This window comes from Apis cerana, linkage group LG3 (genome assembly GCF_029169275.1).
Source record: "Apis cerana isolate GH-2021 linkage group LG3, AcerK_1.0, whole genome shotgun sequence".
Lineage (NCBI taxonomy): Eukaryota > Metazoa > Arthropoda > Insecta > Hymenoptera > Apidae > Apis > Apis cerana.
In genome coordinates, this window is record NC_083854.1 from 12,160,271 (window position 1) to 12,177,809 (window position 17,539).

At 27.7% G+C, this 17,539-nt stretch overlaps 3 protein-coding genes across 5 annotated transcripts in view; 1 reads left to right on the plus strand and 2 right to left on the minus strand.

Moving 5' to 3' along the window:
- LOC108001912 (uncharacterized) overlaps window positions 1–17,539 on the plus strand; it is a 164,417-nt gene that overhangs the window by 863 nt on the left and 146,015 nt on the right. The window contains exons 4-11 of one of the 2 annotated variants that reach the window (XM_017063230.3): window positions 88–245; window positions 442–712; window positions 844–1,048; window positions 1,187–1,368; window positions 1,670–1,877; window positions 2,190–2,393; window positions 2,519–2,752; window positions 2,909–3,168. In XM_017063230.3, coding sequence (XP_016918719.2) covers window positions 88–245; window positions 442–712; window positions 844–1,048; window positions 1,187–1,368; window positions 1,670–1,877; window positions 2,190–2,393; window positions 2,519–2,752; window positions 2,909–3,084 — 1,638 coding nt within the window. In that variant the 3' untranslated portion in view covers window positions 3,085–3,168. Of the gene's footprint in view, window positions 1–87; window positions 246–441; window positions 713–843; window positions 1,049–1,186; window positions 1,369–1,669; window positions 1,878–2,189; window positions 2,394–2,518; window positions 2,753–2,908; window positions 3,169–17,539 lie in introns of those variants that run through there. The other variant, XM_062073090.1, reaches the window with a different exon arrangement.
- On the minus strand, window positions 2,190–17,475 carry LOC108001913 (uncharacterized). Of its 2 annotated transcripts, XM_017063231.3 has the most exons (10): window positions 17,235–17,473; window positions 16,798–16,900; window positions 15,889–15,997; window positions 15,606–15,816; window positions 14,023–14,189; window positions 13,240–13,417; window positions 4,494–4,880; window positions 4,052–4,273; window positions 3,717–3,935; window positions 2,190–3,654 (listed from the first exon to the last, which is right to left on the minus strand). In XM_017063231.3, the coding sequence occupies exons 1-10, from the start codon at window positions 17,305–17,307 to the stop codon at window positions 3,485–3,487; spliced, it is 1,839 nt and encodes a 612-aa protein (XP_016918720.2). In that variant the 5' UTR covers window positions 17,308–17,473; the 3' UTR covers window positions 2,190–3,484. The 2 variants fall into 2 exon arrangements, with proteins under 2 accessions (XP_016918720.2, XP_061929075.1); XM_062073091.1 differs by lacking the exon at window positions 2,190–3,654 and having other exon boundaries at window positions 3,721–3,935; window positions 4,017–4,273; window positions 17,235–17,475.
- Window positions 5,761–12,408, minus strand: LOC108001915 (uncharacterized). The gene is made up of 2 exons (XM_017063237.3): window positions 11,138–12,408; window positions 5,761–9,029 (listed from the first exon to the last, which is right to left on the minus strand). The coding sequence occupies exons 1-2, from the start codon at window positions 11,519–11,521 to the stop codon at window positions 8,601–8,603; spliced, it is 813 nt and encodes a 270-aa protein (XP_016918726.1). The 5' UTR covers window positions 11,522–12,408; the 3' UTR covers window positions 5,761–8,600.

Here is a 17,539-nt window from a genome sequence, read left to right on the forward strand (position 1 = left end):
GTCGGATAAATGAATTTTTTTTTCCCCTATATTTTTTCATATTTAAATAATAACACATAATGACAAGATTTTCTAATTACTTCGCAGGTTTGTTTGAATGATCGTGTTATAGTCGATGTGCAAAATGCAGCTATGGGGATGGAAGTGACGATGCATTGGCATGGACTTTTTCAAAATGGTTTTCAATTTTATGATGGTGTCCCTTACGTTACACAATGTCCAATTGCATCTTCCTCGACATTTAGGTAGAATTTATATTATTTCACTTATTATTATTGTTATTAAGATATTTTTGGGATTATCTTTTAATCACTTTCTTAAAACTGTATTCGATATATTTAAATTTAATTCTTATTAATTAATTGAAATAGGAAGTAAAATAAGTAGAAATTTAATATCTGATGTTAAATCAAAGTAAAATATTTTACGTTTTTTTTCCAGATATGATTTCGTTGTGAAAAATTCGGGTACACATTTTTATCATTCTCATATATCTACACACATGCTGGACGGACAAATTGGTAGTTTTATTGTCAAAGACCCACCAAGCAAAAATCCGCATCGTAATTTGTACGATAAAGATGAAATAGTCATATTCTTAAGTGACTGGATACATGAATTATCATTTGAACGTTTTCCTGGATATTACAGATATAATATATTAGGACAGAGTGCACAAAACATACTTATAAATGGTTTAGGAAATTATACCGTAATTGAATTTTTTAAATATTATTTATAACATTTAGCTTCATTTTATTTTTTTTTTTTTACCATTAAATGGAATAATAAAATAATATTCTAGATGGAAAGTTATTTAAAAAGTTAATAATTTCTTTTTAGAATTTAAAAACCGGTAAAACTACTAATGGAAGTTTAAAAGTATTTACAGTCAAGAAAGGGGAACGGCATAGAATACGGATGATTAACTCTTTCAGCACAGTCTGTTTGGCAGAACTAAGAATCGAGAAACATAAATTAATTATAATCGCGCAGGATGGTGAAAACGTGAAGCCTAAACCGGTGGATAAAATAGTATCTAGTACAGGTTTGATAAAATTCAAATTATTATTTCAAATTTGTGATTTATTTAATTAGTTTATTGTGTTATTATGAATTGTACTAATTCATGATTATGTAATTATTTTTCTTTTTTTTTTTTTTCCACTTACATATGTAAATATAGGCGAGCGTGTCGATTTTATCCTTGTTGCAAATCAAAGTGTGGATTCTTATTGGATTCAAGTACGTGGTCTTGGCGAATGCGCGGAAACGTTTGTACAACAATTGGCTATTTTAAAATACGAGAACGGCCCTTCTCAACCGTCAACGCCACTTCTTAATTATAACGATACGATAGATGGTGTTGTAAGTACCTTACTTTGCATTTCAATTTTGAAAATTCATTTCGAAAATGATTTCATTGAATTTTATTCATTTTAAAAAAAGTAACTTTGTCAAAGAGAGTGGAAAATATACGAAACGCACATTTGTAATAAAATGTACAAAATTATACGGATGTATATTTTTTTACGAAGTAAAATTTTGCAAAAGTATATTTTTAATAGAATGAAAAGATTTTGGAAATAGATCTTTTAATAATAAGTGTGGAAATATGAAAAATTTAGTTTTAAAATAAATACTACGATACGTGATTCGTATGTTTCAGACATATAATGGATTAAATGGAACGCTGTGTAATACAAATATTACAGAACCTGTACTTTGTGTTAATCAATTGGAAAGCCTTGAAAACGAGAATGATCTCTTAAAAGTTGAACCTGATGAAAGACACATATTACCTTTTTGGTTTTTTAATTATACCGACACTTCTGAAAACAAATTATTTAATTCAAGTTCATACCTTCCGTTTTTTAGTAAGTTGTTTTTAACGATAAACGCTCTTTAAAGATAAATGTCTATGTATATTTTTTTTTTGATTAATTTTTCATTTATATTTGACTCTATGAACTATTAAATTTCCTACGTTAAAACAGATTGAATTATAATTTTATAACGATATGTTTACATTTATAATATGCAAATAGTAACACAATTATATTATAAAACGTATAAAACCAGCGTGATATCAAATTTTTATTATCGATGAGTTTAATGGTGATCACAGATTTTCACTTTCTAATATATTTTTCAATTAATACGCTATTAAAAATTATTATTTATTTCAGGCGTAAACGATCGTTCTCAACTTCTTTCTATATTCAACGATATCGCGTTTGAGAGTCCAGCGTCAAATTTACTTACACAAAGTAGCTCTTACCAAGCAATATGCAAAAAAAATCAACTGAGCACTTGCACCGAACCTTGTACATGTGCGCAAATTATCAAAACAAAATTGAATAACGTTGTGGAGTTAGTAATGTACGACGCAAGTATGTTTCTATGCTTATGATACGAATCTGTGCTGAATCTTGTGAAAATAATAAAATGTAAAATTAGAAAATTGTTTATTAAAAAAACTTTTTCTTTTGTTTTAAATAAATTAACGAATTTACAGTACCGGTGCAGGATTTGGATCATCCATTCCATTTGCACGGATATGCATTCCAAGTATTTAGCATGGGACAATTTTGGCCCATTAGAAATATTTCGAGAGAAGACATAAATGAAGTGATACAGGAGCACACGGACCGTCTTCGAAGAGGAGAGTATAAAAATCCACCCGGTAAAGATACCGCGAAAATTCCGATGGGAGGTTATGTAATTGTACGTTTCAAAGCGGATAATCCAGGTAAAAATATTCAAATTCCACTCAGAAATAAATATGATAAATTCGAGTAATATGAATAAAAATCATTTTTTTTTCTTTTTTTTGATTATATTACAATTTTAAATTTTATCGTAATATATTTCTGAACAAGAATATAGTATAACGTTTTTATCGTAGGATGGTGGTTACTTCATTGTCACTTCAGTTGGCATCATATCACTGGTATGGAACTGGTCATTCTTGTAGGAGACAAAAATGATCTTCCACCGACTCCAAAGAATTTCCCGAAATGCGATAATTGGAAACCACCAGTACAAATTTCGAACGATTATTTATTTTTCCCAAAAAATTAGATATATACTTATTATACTATAATACATAATATATATATATATAATACACGAGCAAATAAAAGTACAATAATTTTAAAATGTAAAGTACAATCCATTTATTTCTTATTAATCTTCACGATATATAATTAACAAATTGTTTTTGTTTTAACATTCTTAATAATGTTTAAAAATTTTGTTTAACTTTCGATAATTTTCCATTATATTTTTTTTTTTTAATTTCACAAAAGATTTATTTGTTGGATTTTTTAAATGATCATAATAATTTAAATAATTATTTTATCAAACGAGTAAATAATTTACGTTGCTCGACGATAAATCAAGCGTAAGTAATTAGCTAATTTATTAAATAAATAAATAATATGAAAATAATATGAAAATAAATTACAATTTATGCGATAAATTAATTTGTCTCGAATACCATATCCGGATGTTTATTGCTTCCACAGGTGGGAAAGTCTAGAGGAACAGGTAAAAAGCTTTCACGTTTTCCTACCTTTAATAAGAATTGCATAACAGGTCCAGATATTCCAGGAGTCAATGCTGTGCTTCGTGCTTCCCACAACCAATATCCTATAGAAATATCGAATGAATTCACTTCGCAATACCATCAATTTTATCAAATATAATTTTACCTAAATTGTCGGTAAAAAGGCGGAGAATAAGGTATCCTTTATTTGGCACGACAAAACTGTCTTTTCGAGGCGGATTTAAAAAATTACGATGCAACTGTTCGTTGCGATCCAAAAGCATCACTTCCTCTTTTGTGATCGCTCTTCCAAAGCTTTCTCTTCCCAAGATGCTTGCGTTATAACCATGTATATGGAACGTGTAAGAAACATTTCCACCGAAACCTGAATCAAGAATCGAAAATTTGAATGAAAGGAAAAAAGAAGAAGAAGAAGAAAGGGAAAGAAAATAAAAAAACAATGTACTTGTATTATAAAAATAAATCTCTTTGACGATTTACCCTGATCAATTAAAACAATATCGACATTTTTATTAGGCGAAACCTCGATCATGCGAACACATTCACAAAACAATGGCGTGTCAGCACACTCTTTCGAACGTTTCTCAAGAGAACAAACCGACTCCTCTGCTGTATTTTCCGGTTGAGATAATAGCGGGGATGTGGGATACTTGAACGACATATGATTAATTTGAGCGACCTTTGCCTCTTCCTCGTTCGCACCTGAAATATATTTATCATAGAATATAATGGAAAAGTATAAAAAGATTTCTGAAAGGAAAAATTACGAATTATCTGATTAAATAAAAAATGAGATTATACGCTTTATTACATCTGTAATTAAAACGATATTATATTATCGATGAATTTTAATTATTTTAATTATCGAACAAGGTCGAGAATAAAATGATATATATTTAACAAGATGTATTTGTATCCTTACTCAAGTCTGATGGATAAAAAGGGCATCCGTAAAAATTATATCTGTAATCGGACATTGCATCCGTGATATAAGAGAAAGAATTCACGTCGAATGGAATATAAATAATTTCGTTCGAATTAATTTCGTCCACTTTATTCAATCCTTTTAAATCCAACGAGCAAATAAAATTTCTTGATATCTCGTGACAATCGTGGCCCATATTCGCAAATGTATAGTCGTCGATTTTTAATAGTTGCTCGTCCTTTATCACAACAGATTCCGGTTTTACGTTATCATAAAGGATAAAAGCTTCTTGACGAAGATCTCGACAATCCAAAAATCCCCTTATGCTGACAAGATACTTTCCAGGAGGTTGATTTGTTTCGATAGTTACGTCAAATCTCTCACCTAGAATTAAATTAATATATATGAAAATATTTATAAAGAAAAAAGAAAGATTATCAATATTTTTATACACATAATTAATAATTTTTAGAAAGAGAGAGAGAGAAAGTTATTGCATTTTTAAAAACACTTATCCTAGTTATTTTATTGAACAAAAGTATACAAAATTAAATATATATATATTATGTAACGTTACAAAAGAATATATATATATAAACGAGTACAAAAGTCACATAATACGATAAGAAAAAAAATTGACTATATTTCATTGATATTGTGTAAATTTTTGTAATGTTTATCATAGACAAAGTATTATCGTTGTAATTAATGTATTTATACGTCTTAGTTTTTAATTTAAAATTATTTTTATTTAAAAATTTAATTTATCAATTTTATTGCTTTCATCTCGAATAAAATGCATATACAAAGGATGAATCGTTGAAATAAAATCGTATCCGTATATCTTACATTCCTACGTAACAATATTAAATTTTTAATTAATTTGATTTTCCTTTTCGGATCATGGATAATATTACGTTTTTTTTTTTTTTTACAATAAATTTTTACATTTTATTTAAATACGCTAATATTAATACTAAAAATCACTATTTATCGGAAGAAAAATTACACGACACCAAGACGGAGACCGCAATTTAACTCATAAATAGATCTATGCAACTTATACTACTTTCTAGTTCCTTCTTCCTTTTATACAGAAAGACATTGTATTCCTTCTAAATTTATCATTGAGCATTATTAAAGTTAAAAAATTGAAATACGAGAAAATGTGTACATGACTATGGAAAAATATTAAATTCTAATAATTACCGATATCTATTCGGACTATCTACTATTGAATATTGAAAATAATTTTACATAAGTAAAATTTTTAAGTAATTTTATTCATTTTGATTTCACTAACTTTATTATTACAGTATTTCTGTGCCTATAAATCGTCGATTATTGTAACAATTATACTGTGATTTCGTCAATTTTAATTTTTTAAAATAATGTTACATTATTACGTTTATACGAGATGTTTATTCAAATTATATTTCCAAAGGGATTAATTTAAGAATCGATTTAACCAACGAAATTGTTAAAAATTATTAATATCGAATAAGACGAATAAATTAAATGGGTAAAATATGATGAAAAAAATTGCTAGAAAATGAAAAATAGATTCATTCTAGAGAAATAATATAATCTTTGACGATTTTAAATTTTAAAATGAATCTCATTTAATAAGAATAAAAAAAAATTTATATATTTCACAAAGAACCAATCAATTTGTATATATATTCTAAAATTTAACCATCATAAGTAAAGATTCTAAAAAGAATCATAATTAATACAAAAATAAAAACTATCGCAAAATCAGGAACAATAACAAATGCATTATATAAAGACATACACCGGAGACTGATGGACTTTGTGTACAATTATTACTATCTAGTTTTTCTTTATATTTAACTATTAACGAAAAACATAATTGATACGTTATAAAATACAAACATAACTTATTATATACTTAAACAAGAATTAATCAAGTAATTTGAAGATGACTTATCTTCGACTTTAAGGAGGGATTGTATTTTCAATAAAAAATAGTTTTCTATCTATACACTTTACTACGTTTACTTTAAAGCCCTGAAACAATACCAATGGAATATATACTTATATTCTAAATCGTCTATAAGTCAGGTTTTATAAATGACGAATGGGTGCCGTTAAATGGGTTGACTTCGTTTAAATGTAAATGAGATTTAAAATACGATTCGTTTCACAAATATGTATTAATTACTATTTCCTCATTAAAACATTCTGCAACAACAAAATCGATATTTATAATTAGCAATTACCTATCCATTTTAACGAATAAACCTCGACGACTAATTTTAAAATCCTATAAAATTCAAACATTTTAAATATGTATATAATATACATATTTAACATATTACAATGAGCTTTGTTATTCTATTCAACCTGACTTAAGTGACGTGGACTTTTGACTTATTTTCTCATCTAAAATCACATATCCGCTATTTTTATCGAATATGAGTAACATTTCGTTTTACGATTGTATAACGATCGAGCAAAGATCATTTAAAAAATATTCGATTGGCATTATCATGACAAACAAACAAATAAAATCAGGAAAAATAGCATCGTTTAAAATACAGTCTTTCTTATGAATCGAATTCTAAAACAATAACGCTATTAATCTTTTGTACTCGAAGAGGCAAATGCAATTTGTTATTGCAAATTGATATTTTTTAAGATTGCACGTTTATGAATTTTCAAAAAATCATTTGCATTCTTTCATTCGAAAAAGAATCTCTAGTCTTCATACAACGTGAATTTTTTCTGAATTTGTAGAACTGAAATTATTAGCAAATCTTTCGATCCTTTGCATCAAATACACTTGGAAGTATCAATTCCTCGAGTACAAAGGATTATAGTTCTTTAAAAAAACATTTAAAAAAATATTTAAAAAATATTTCAATTTTAACAAAATAAGGAAAAATTCAACACTATTCAACTTTATAATAAAGCGCGCTTCTGGCTTTGAATTATAAAATATCAATGATTTTTTTCACGTTTTTGTAAAATTTCTCAAAGTATGGTAATTTTATTTTTATAAAATAATATAATTTTTATAAAATAAAGCGCCATTCTTTAAAAAAATTGTTCTCGATATTTTTTTTTTTTTTTTTTCATTTCATACAATTCTATCACTTTTAACGCGTTAATAATATATAAATCGCAGAAATGTTCGAGTTTATTCCTGGGGCCTTGAATAATTAATTCCCAGGAAAAAACTAATCGATTGTCAAACAAATAATATTGAATATTAAATATAAACGATTTTTCTAAATATCCTTCGCTTTATCGCAAATTTTTCTTTACAATAAGCGATATACTAAATGATTTTTTCGCTAACTATTTAAATTTTCAACTATTTAAATTTCTGAATTTAACTGGTAAATTACATTGTACGATATAATATAATTATAACTTTCATGCTTTATTATATAATCGTATATATCTGAAAAGTTTCGTACAAGCTTTGATTTCAATATGTTTAACACGTTTCAGTTAAAATCTCAAATATATAACTTTCATTATCTCTTCTCAATCATCGATTTTATGTTTCACATAAAATTTAACCGATGAACACACATGAAAATTGATCTATAAAATAGACAAGCCAGAAACGCTAAATATTCTTCGTAAATTTTTCCGATAAATTTCAAATTAAAGATAACACACTAATACTACGTGAAAATCGAAATTGATCGTACATTTGGAGCGCGATCCACGATACTACGTAACGATAAAATCCCGGTAATATTAAAAATGCATTTCTACTTTTGTAACGATTGCATATAAGTATACCCATTCGTTCGAAAGCATATCTCGTTTCAAATCTCTCCGACCCATCTTGCGCCCATCAAAATTAATTGATAGTGTTAATCTTGTCCATCGTTGCGTATTCTCGTCCATACGAACGCGTCGCCTCATTCACGATTCATTTCTCGCTTCAATTTTATACATGAAAAAAACAACGCGTGCGCTGCACAATTATCTTTTTCGTTGAAATTTCGTTTCATCATTTTCGAAAACAACCATCTGCTCTTTGATTCTCTTAAAAAAAAAAAAAAAGAAAAAAAAAGAAAAAAAAGAACGGCGTCGAAACAAACTTATATACTTGTGCACTTGTTAATGACTCGTTTGCGCGTAAACCCCTATCTCGGCTTCGAATAGGATCTGATTGATCCTCAACTTTGCCACCGATCTCGAATACGAATCGGGTATTTCGGCCAATTGCACAGCGATACTCTCCGCAAATTTCGCGAACTCCTCTTTCGTTCTCTTGCGTTCGTCCGACGTGGCCTCCAGTTTTATCTGCCCGCTCTCGTCCAAGTCGCAGATCGGGCTGTTTTGATTTTGCAACGAGCCGTTGTACAGTTCCATCGCCTTCAGGCTCGACGACGACGACTCCTCGGCATCCTCGCTCAGCGAAGCGTTGAACGAACCAGTTCCAGATCCGTTCGTCTCCTCGTTATAATCCGTGAACGTTATACTCTCAGGATCGATGTCACTCACTATGTACTCTTCTTGTAACTTCGGCGTCTCTTCATCGACTTTCTACGGGGAAGAAGAATATGTATTTCCGTATTTGTTAAAAAACGAAATAAAAGAACGTAATATATATTATAATTCGTGTAGTTTCGGGAGAAACTTGATTCAGTATTCGTGCACGAGTAACCGAAAATGCGCATCAGAACGGTATTTTCTAACCTTTAAAATTGGTAAATTTTGTAACTCGAGATTCGTAAGATAGGGACACCAAGCGACCTCTTAAAGAACTGTTTTTAATTATAGGTTGGGAAACGTTGGTATAGAAGATATAGAATTTCGTTTATTCGAAAATTAGAGGATATAGAAATATTGAAAATTCAGCCATTTTCCTAATTATCTATAATTTATTGTAGAACAAGTAAAATTTTCAATCGATTCCTATATTTTTTTTAATAGCGAGGAATAAATTCGAAAGATACCAAAATGTTTAATAATTTAAATCCAAATTTTTGCTTGTAAAGCAAATTTATGTTCCGGATAAGTTGTTAAATTTTGTTAAAATTGTCTTGTATTGTAATATTCCTTATTATTATTTACGTATGTGCATAATTATAATACAATGTATTTTTTTCATAATAATTTTTCAAACATATTTTGAAATATAAGAATTAAGTAAAATTGTAGATATATTATATTGGTATATATTATTTACAAGAAAAAATTTTAGTCATTTAAATAAATGTATCTTTCAATCCTATAAATAAATATTTTAAATTTTCTAAAAATAACAAAAAAATAACAAATTTACAGTTTATTACGTAAAATCTATGCATTCAGCTTTTCCACGTTTCGTTAAAAATGATTTATTTATTACTTTTTAATTATTATTTATTATCATTGATTGCAATATGATATTTTAGATATCCACAATTTTCTTCGCGAATTTTATATATATGATTTACCTACGAAAAAAATTTTACGAAAATCCAGAGAAAACTTCGCATTCCTAATTATTGTAACAACACAGCAAAATTAATCACCGATTCACTATATATATTTGCTACGTTCACATTCACACGATTCAACGTTAATCTAACATTTCGATCTTTCGAGGAAACTCTGTATTAAAAACTTTCACGGGAATATATTTAGGAATCTGGAAAAACAATCTGTACTATCTAACATGTTTAATTAAGAAAAAATACAGGTATTAATTTTTAATATGTATCATTTCAAAATATAATTTTTACGTTAAAAATAAATTGTCAAACATAAAATTTAATATCTATTTAGATTCATCATATATTTTAGACTTGTCTTATTTTATTTTCGTATGCAAAGATATTAGAAATATTTTGGAAAATAAACTATCATGATAATAGGCACACCTAACTATCATATATATATATAAAATATATATATAAAATTCAATCTATCTCTAGAAGAATATTGAGAGAATGAGGCGAGAGATAGAGAAAGCAGGGGAGGACAAAGGCGGACGACAATAAGCGGAGCAAAGCAAACGAGACGAAGAGAATCAAACGAGAAGTGGACGTGGAGTGTCAGAAAACAAGCGTAGAAGGTATGAAGCTAGAGAAGAAATATCGTTGTCATTAGTCGGGAAATAAATTAATAATAAATCGAGTCATGAATAGTATAGAACGCGAATACATTCCAAAATCGATTCGAAATGCAGAAATTTCGAAATGAAAAATTATTGTAGAAAGAACGACACATGATCACGAAGAAACATGTATCTCGAACGAGTAACGCGTCGTTCAAGCGAGGCGATCGTTTCCACGAAACACATTCGGACACAATGGTCTTTCTTTGAAATTGCTTGACCAATTATGCGATGGCGTAAAGTGGCCTCCTTACGATTGGAGAAAGGGAACTTTTACGAACGTTCTGTTCATCATCGATTTTAAAATGAAAGAAAGAAAAGAAGAAAAGAAAAAGAAAAAAAGAACGATAAAATTTTGTTATATCTTTTTAAGAAGAATTAAAAAAATGAACAATGAAATGATTAACAATTTCGTTCTTAATACATATTCATTCTATTAAGAACACGTGGGAACAAGATATCTGTCACAACTGGGTTTCTCGTGCAACGAGAAAACGTGTATATTTATATTCATGATGAAAAAAAGAAGGATCTATAATTAATTACCTACCTTCTTCCTCTTACTGTATCTACGTGTACCAAATTGCAGAAACTGCATCGCCTTAAAGGCGAACCACTTAGATACGTAAACATCATCGGGCCCGGTAGCGGCATCGCGGCTATTCTGTATCTTATGAACTTCTCTCGAATACTGACACTTCAGATTAGTGATCTTTTTCTCGATTTCGAGCGTGTTGCAACAAAGAATCTCGGCGAGTTCTTGAATCGCGCGTTTCCGCTTGGCTCGATCGCGATAACCACGAGTGTTCCAATCCCAAAGGACGCGTCTTTGTTGATACTCGCGCAATAACTCGAGAGTCTTGTCGCGAGTCCACTCCATGCCAAGTCGCGTGTCGTTCGTTTCTGGTTCGTTCCACGCGTCGTCGCTAGACATGGAAAACGTATGAGTGGTACGACGTTGAGGCGGCGCGGACACACTGGACCGACGATGATCGTTTTCTCCAAGAAATCGTGTGCCTCCGTGGGCCAGAATCTTTCGAGATTACGGACGGATGATGAAGAAAGTTAAAGGCGGGTGGAGGTAAACGAGCGAGGAGCCAGGTGACAAGCCGGCGGGTGGGCACCCGCTTGTGTACCCGCTAATAAATCGTCGACTACGAGCCGACAACGACGCCGCAGCCGCGAATCGAGCACGCGTTTTAATGATTTTTGCGCGAGACCCGCGCGCGCTTGGTCGCCTTCCTTTCTTTATTTCCCTTTGCGGAAACCCGGTGAGAACACGAAGACGGCCGAGTCTGCGCGAACGAGTCGGTCACCGCTGCACGCCGCATCGCTAAACGTATATGAGCGCCAAGCGGTTTCATCCTTTCCTTCTCTCGCTCTGTCTTTTTCTTTTCCCCTTTCCCTTTCGCATTTCTTCTCTCCGGCCTCGTTGCGTGTACCCTCTGTTCGCAATCCCTTCCTCTTTGTTTACCAAACGACCTTGCGCCTCGTTTCATCGTTTTTCGTTCTTCTCCAATTCCATCATCGTATACTGGTTAGAAGTTCAATAAAGGCGGCAAAAATTTAAATTTTAAAAGAACGATTTTTTAAAATAATATTTGCTCGAAAAATAAAAATCATGCTTTCTTCTATGTGAATTATAATGAATCTAAAAGAAAGTAAGAGTTTACTTACGTTTTGTTTACATTTTGTTAAAAATATATATTTTTATTGTAAAATCATTTTCCGAATTTTCGTCGCCTTTTTTATATTTTCCACCAGTAGCCGAATATTTATTTTCTGTTTGTTATTTCTCATCAGTTATTCCTTCGTTTTCATCTTTTTCCTTTCTTCTTATTCCATCTTTGTTCCTTCTCATTCTTTATCGTATCATCTTCTTTTCTTTTGTCGTTTCTTCTTTCGCGTAGCCTGCAATTTCCTTTGTTTGTTTTAATTTATGATTCTTACAATATTATTATGGTTTTTCCAAAATAAATGTTGTTGTGAAATAATCATGCTTATATCACAAATTTTCGGATTTATCCAGAACAATTGGAACAATTTTAAATATTTGTTCTTTCGCTATCCATCATTTATCAAAATTATCTCAACCTTATAAATTATTACAAATTTGATCTCTATCGATATTTTTATTTTAATTCCGTTATACTTTTATATTTTTTATAAAAATAATTACTATCCACTATGAATAGTAAATAATAAAGAAATGATAAATTTATTCAAACTGGCAATATTCATATTTATCATTATGCTTTTATTATTGTTTACGATTTCATGATATTTCACAAATTTTAATTTATCAAAATATAATATATGATTGAACTATCCTATATCCTATATATTTATTATTATCCTATATCTTATTTTTGGAATAAAATATTTTAAAATGAAATATAATATTTCGTAGCACTATCCTATTTTATATTTCAATTTCATTTCGCCTCCGTCGATCGCAATTCTTTCTTGTCTCTTTTGCTCGCTTTCATTCAAGCTTCGAATACAATTGTGCGCACAAAAATGCAGGAGACGAGGTCGACGTATAAAATCTCGGATGAGCGTTTTACGTATCCGACATGCACGTACAAGGATCATATCTTACGTGTGCCGAATGAGTAAAACACATAATATATGTAGAGAGAATCTGCATACCTGGAAAGGAAACGATGTGTCTACCAATCGTTGGTTCAACCGGGTTGCCATCAGTAGCCAACACGTGAAAATTGTGGTCAGAAATGGATAATAGTACAGGGCAATTGTATGCATGCGCGTTAATAAGTCGCAATAAATATTTTCTTCCATACTGGACTTCGAAGATAAATCCGTTATTCTAAAAAAAAAAAAAATACTAGTTAAATATTAATTAATGATTGATTAATGATTAAATATGATTTTAAAAAAAATGTAACATATAATCAGAGAAAGTTCTCATTTCAATAACGTAATCGATATTACACAACCTTGATACGGATTAATAAATAGAATTAAAATGATGAATTCTAGCTTTTTTTGAAATTGAAATGTTTTTTAAATAATGTCATGTTCAATGATTAGTATTGAAAAATTATCTTTCTTAAGCTATTATAAGCTATTGAAATTATATTTAATTAATTACATAAAATTTGATGGTAAGAAGAAATATTTGAAGAAATATTTATTATAAATATTATAATATATAAATATATATTATAATTATTTATTATAAAATTTATTTGTAATTATTGTTCGGCATTTTTTGATAATTTTTCGTTTAACGAATACCTATGAATATTAAAAAATGAAAGAAAGAATAAAAATTATTCTTATTTCTATATTTTTTATTCTAAAAACAAATTCATTTTTTCAAATAAAAATTTTGAATAAATATTTTTTATTCGAAATTAAAATTTTCTTTGTCAATTATACGACATCTTGTCTAATTAAATAAAACAATACCTGGCCATTTAAGAGGAGTTCACTGGGCGTAGGTGGATGTAGATGCGAGTACCGCGACAGTGGAGTTGGCGGCCTTGATGACAAGAGAAGTATCCTTTCCAAGCTAGGGTCATCTTGTGGTCCTCGAACTGTCAACGACCCGTATATACCGTCGCCCTGCTGTGAAACTAATAATCCAACATCATTAATGCTTTCGTTATTTTTGTGATTAACAAAAAAATTTACATTCCATTACTATTACTATTATTTCATTTTATCATTATGAATAAATCTAATATGGTTACGTTTTTTTTTAAATGTAAACTTAACAAGATAAATAATTTTACAGAATATAATAATTCACAGAAAGTGAATATTTGTTAATCAAAAATTTTTTTAAAATAATATTTAAATTTAACATTTTATATTGTGAAAAATACTATACGTGTACAAAATCATATAGATTGAAAAATATTTTTTCATTTTAATATTAATACATCGTTTCAATTTAATGCATCTGCAATAATAAAAAGTTCGATTTTAGATTATATAATGAATAATAATATAATGAATAATCGATTTCAAAATCAAAGCTTCATTGTTTATTCAATCTTAAAACTAGACTTATTTTTTTAATTTTATTAATTTTCTGCTTTAATCTTGTTTTATTTCATTATAATATTGATCGAAATGATGTTCTATAATAAACATTTACTTTAGCTTACATTCATTCAAAAAACATATTCTACTTATTTTAAGATTACAAATATTATATTATTTCATAAAAATTTTGAATTTTTTATTTATTTTTTTGAACATATTGAAATTTCTAATTATTATTAATTATCTTTTTTTTTTATAACACGATAATAAAAGGCGTTACCTAAAGAACGAAATTTGGACGAGTTCATTTTTCGCGTATATTAAATGTAACCTGTCATTTCATCTAAATTTATATACAAATATGTTTAAATTTATTATATTTTTTTATTTTTTGAATTTAATTCCATTTACTTTATATGATAACATATAAATTATTTATATATAAAGTTAATTATATTTTATTAAAAAACTATAAAAAGAAATAATTATACATAGATATTATAAAAAAATATATAAATGAATTTATTTTTCAATTAATTCAATAAAAAAAAGAAAAAATTAAAAAATTTCTAATAAAAAATTTAATTTTTTTAATTTTTCATAGAATTCAAAATAATATAAATGTCTTAATATACCTGATTATTCTGGATAGTAGTCTTATTAAATTTGATTCTACTATTTATTTTAAAAATACAGAATTATTATCATATTTCACTTAATTATACAATGTAAAGTAAATTTAAGAAAATATGTTAGAAAAAATAATATTTCTAACACTTGATATACATCACTTTTCTTGAAACACCAGACGTAAAATGTAACCTAACTTCTACACGGTTTCAAGATATTGATCTACTTTAATTTTGCTTGCCTCACAGAGGTAGAAGTTATTCTACAGCGCGGGAAAATTGAAATGATTTAAATAAATTTTTGTTTTAATCAATTATTTTTGCATTTAATAATTTTTTTGTTTTAAATTTATTTAATTATAATATATTTACCTATATGGGCATAATAAATATATGTACCAACATTTTCTGGTTTTAATTTATATCGAAAACCTCCAAATGGTAATATAGAACATTGTGTAACCATTGGAACACCATCCATATAAGCAAAATTTTTTTGCCGTAATCCATGCCAATGGAAAGATAATTCTTCAGATCCTAATCTGTTATATAAAAGAATTTCTATTGTGTCTCCGACACATATCTAAAAATTAAATTTGTAATTTAATATAGTGTGATATAATTGTAGCGTAGAAATTAATTTTTAAATTTTTACTTCTATTTGAGGTCCTGGACTTTTTCCATTAATTCCTAAGAACATTTTCGATGATATTATTTTATTGTAATTCATTGATTCATTTTTACTTTCAGAATTATTATGAATGCTGTAAATAATAATAAGAATTAAATTTGACTAATGTATATATTTTAAAAACATTTTTAATTGTTTATATTTGCACTTGGCTTAAATTTTTAAAAACTACGACTATGAATTTAAACAATAATCAATTTTTAAAAAATGAATCAATTAACGATATATTATTCTTAATATAAATTTTAGGAAATTATAAATAAAAATTGAAATTGTATCTGATATTTACAATAAAATTCTATTAAAAATCGCAATTTCTATCAAAATCTTATTCAATTAATAAATAAATCTTCAAATATCCTATCTCCCTCTCTAAAATTTTGCCCTATTTTTCTTTAGAAAAAGTTTAATAAAATTTCAATAATAGTTTTACGCTAAAGTCTTTACACAAAATTTATGAATGTCATTATTTAGTTTTACTGCCTATACTGTAAACAGGTCCGTAATAGTAATGTAAGAACCAGTTGGAAATTAAAAAAAATCAAAGTACGTTCTGTAACCAAGCGTATTAACCGTTAGTTCTTAGATTATACTGGAAATTGTATATTCGTTCACATTGGAATTGACTAAAATAACAAGAAAAATATTTTTTATTTTAGATCTATTTAAACATATAATCATTGATTTATTTTCATCTAAAATATGTAATTTTTTTATATATAATATTATCTTTTTAGTTTAATATGATTTCATGTATAAAATTTATATTTCGAAAGTATGTTAGTTGTTTTTATTTTAATTTTATTACAGTTTTGAAAGTGCATTCTTTTTGTTCATTAACTGCACTGATGAATTTATAGATTTTTATCCTACCTTATCGTATTAGGCAATTCTCCAACGTAGAATTCATAACGGCATAATTTTTTTGAAAGTGCATTATTAAGACACGATCGTAGACATTCATGATAATCACCATCTAATTAAAAAAAAAAAAGTAATGAAATTAATTTATGATTCATAAATTTTATTTCAAAAAGAAATTTTTATGTAATAATTTGGCTATGTAATAAAATTAATAATAAAATATTTGAATGTTATTATAAAGTTATTATAATATTTAATTAATTTATTATTTTTTTTATATTAAATAAAACACTAATTTTGTTAAAAATATTTAAGAAGATAAGTTTATACTTTTCTAAATAGTAATAAATAAATTTTGATATTAATATTAATTGTATTAAATTTTTATAATTTTATACCAATAAAAAATATTTTATAGCTTGAAGAATATAAGTTTATTTTCTCACCCTTTATTTGAGATTTTGATATTCCTAATAAAATAAAAATAATAAAAATTATAAAATTCTTGAACCAACACATTTTAACCCAGATCAACTGGATTCTACTAAAATTTATTAAATTATAAAAATTGACAATTATAAAATAATCGAAATATATAAATCATCGCGAATCACGAACCAACGATGATTAAAATAAACACTGACGATGTTACACGTTTCACGATCATACGGCGACTTAGTTGAATCTATCTTGAATGGTGAAAGCAAGGCCTAAGCTATTTCTAGTTATACAAGTTAGATTCAATGTAAAT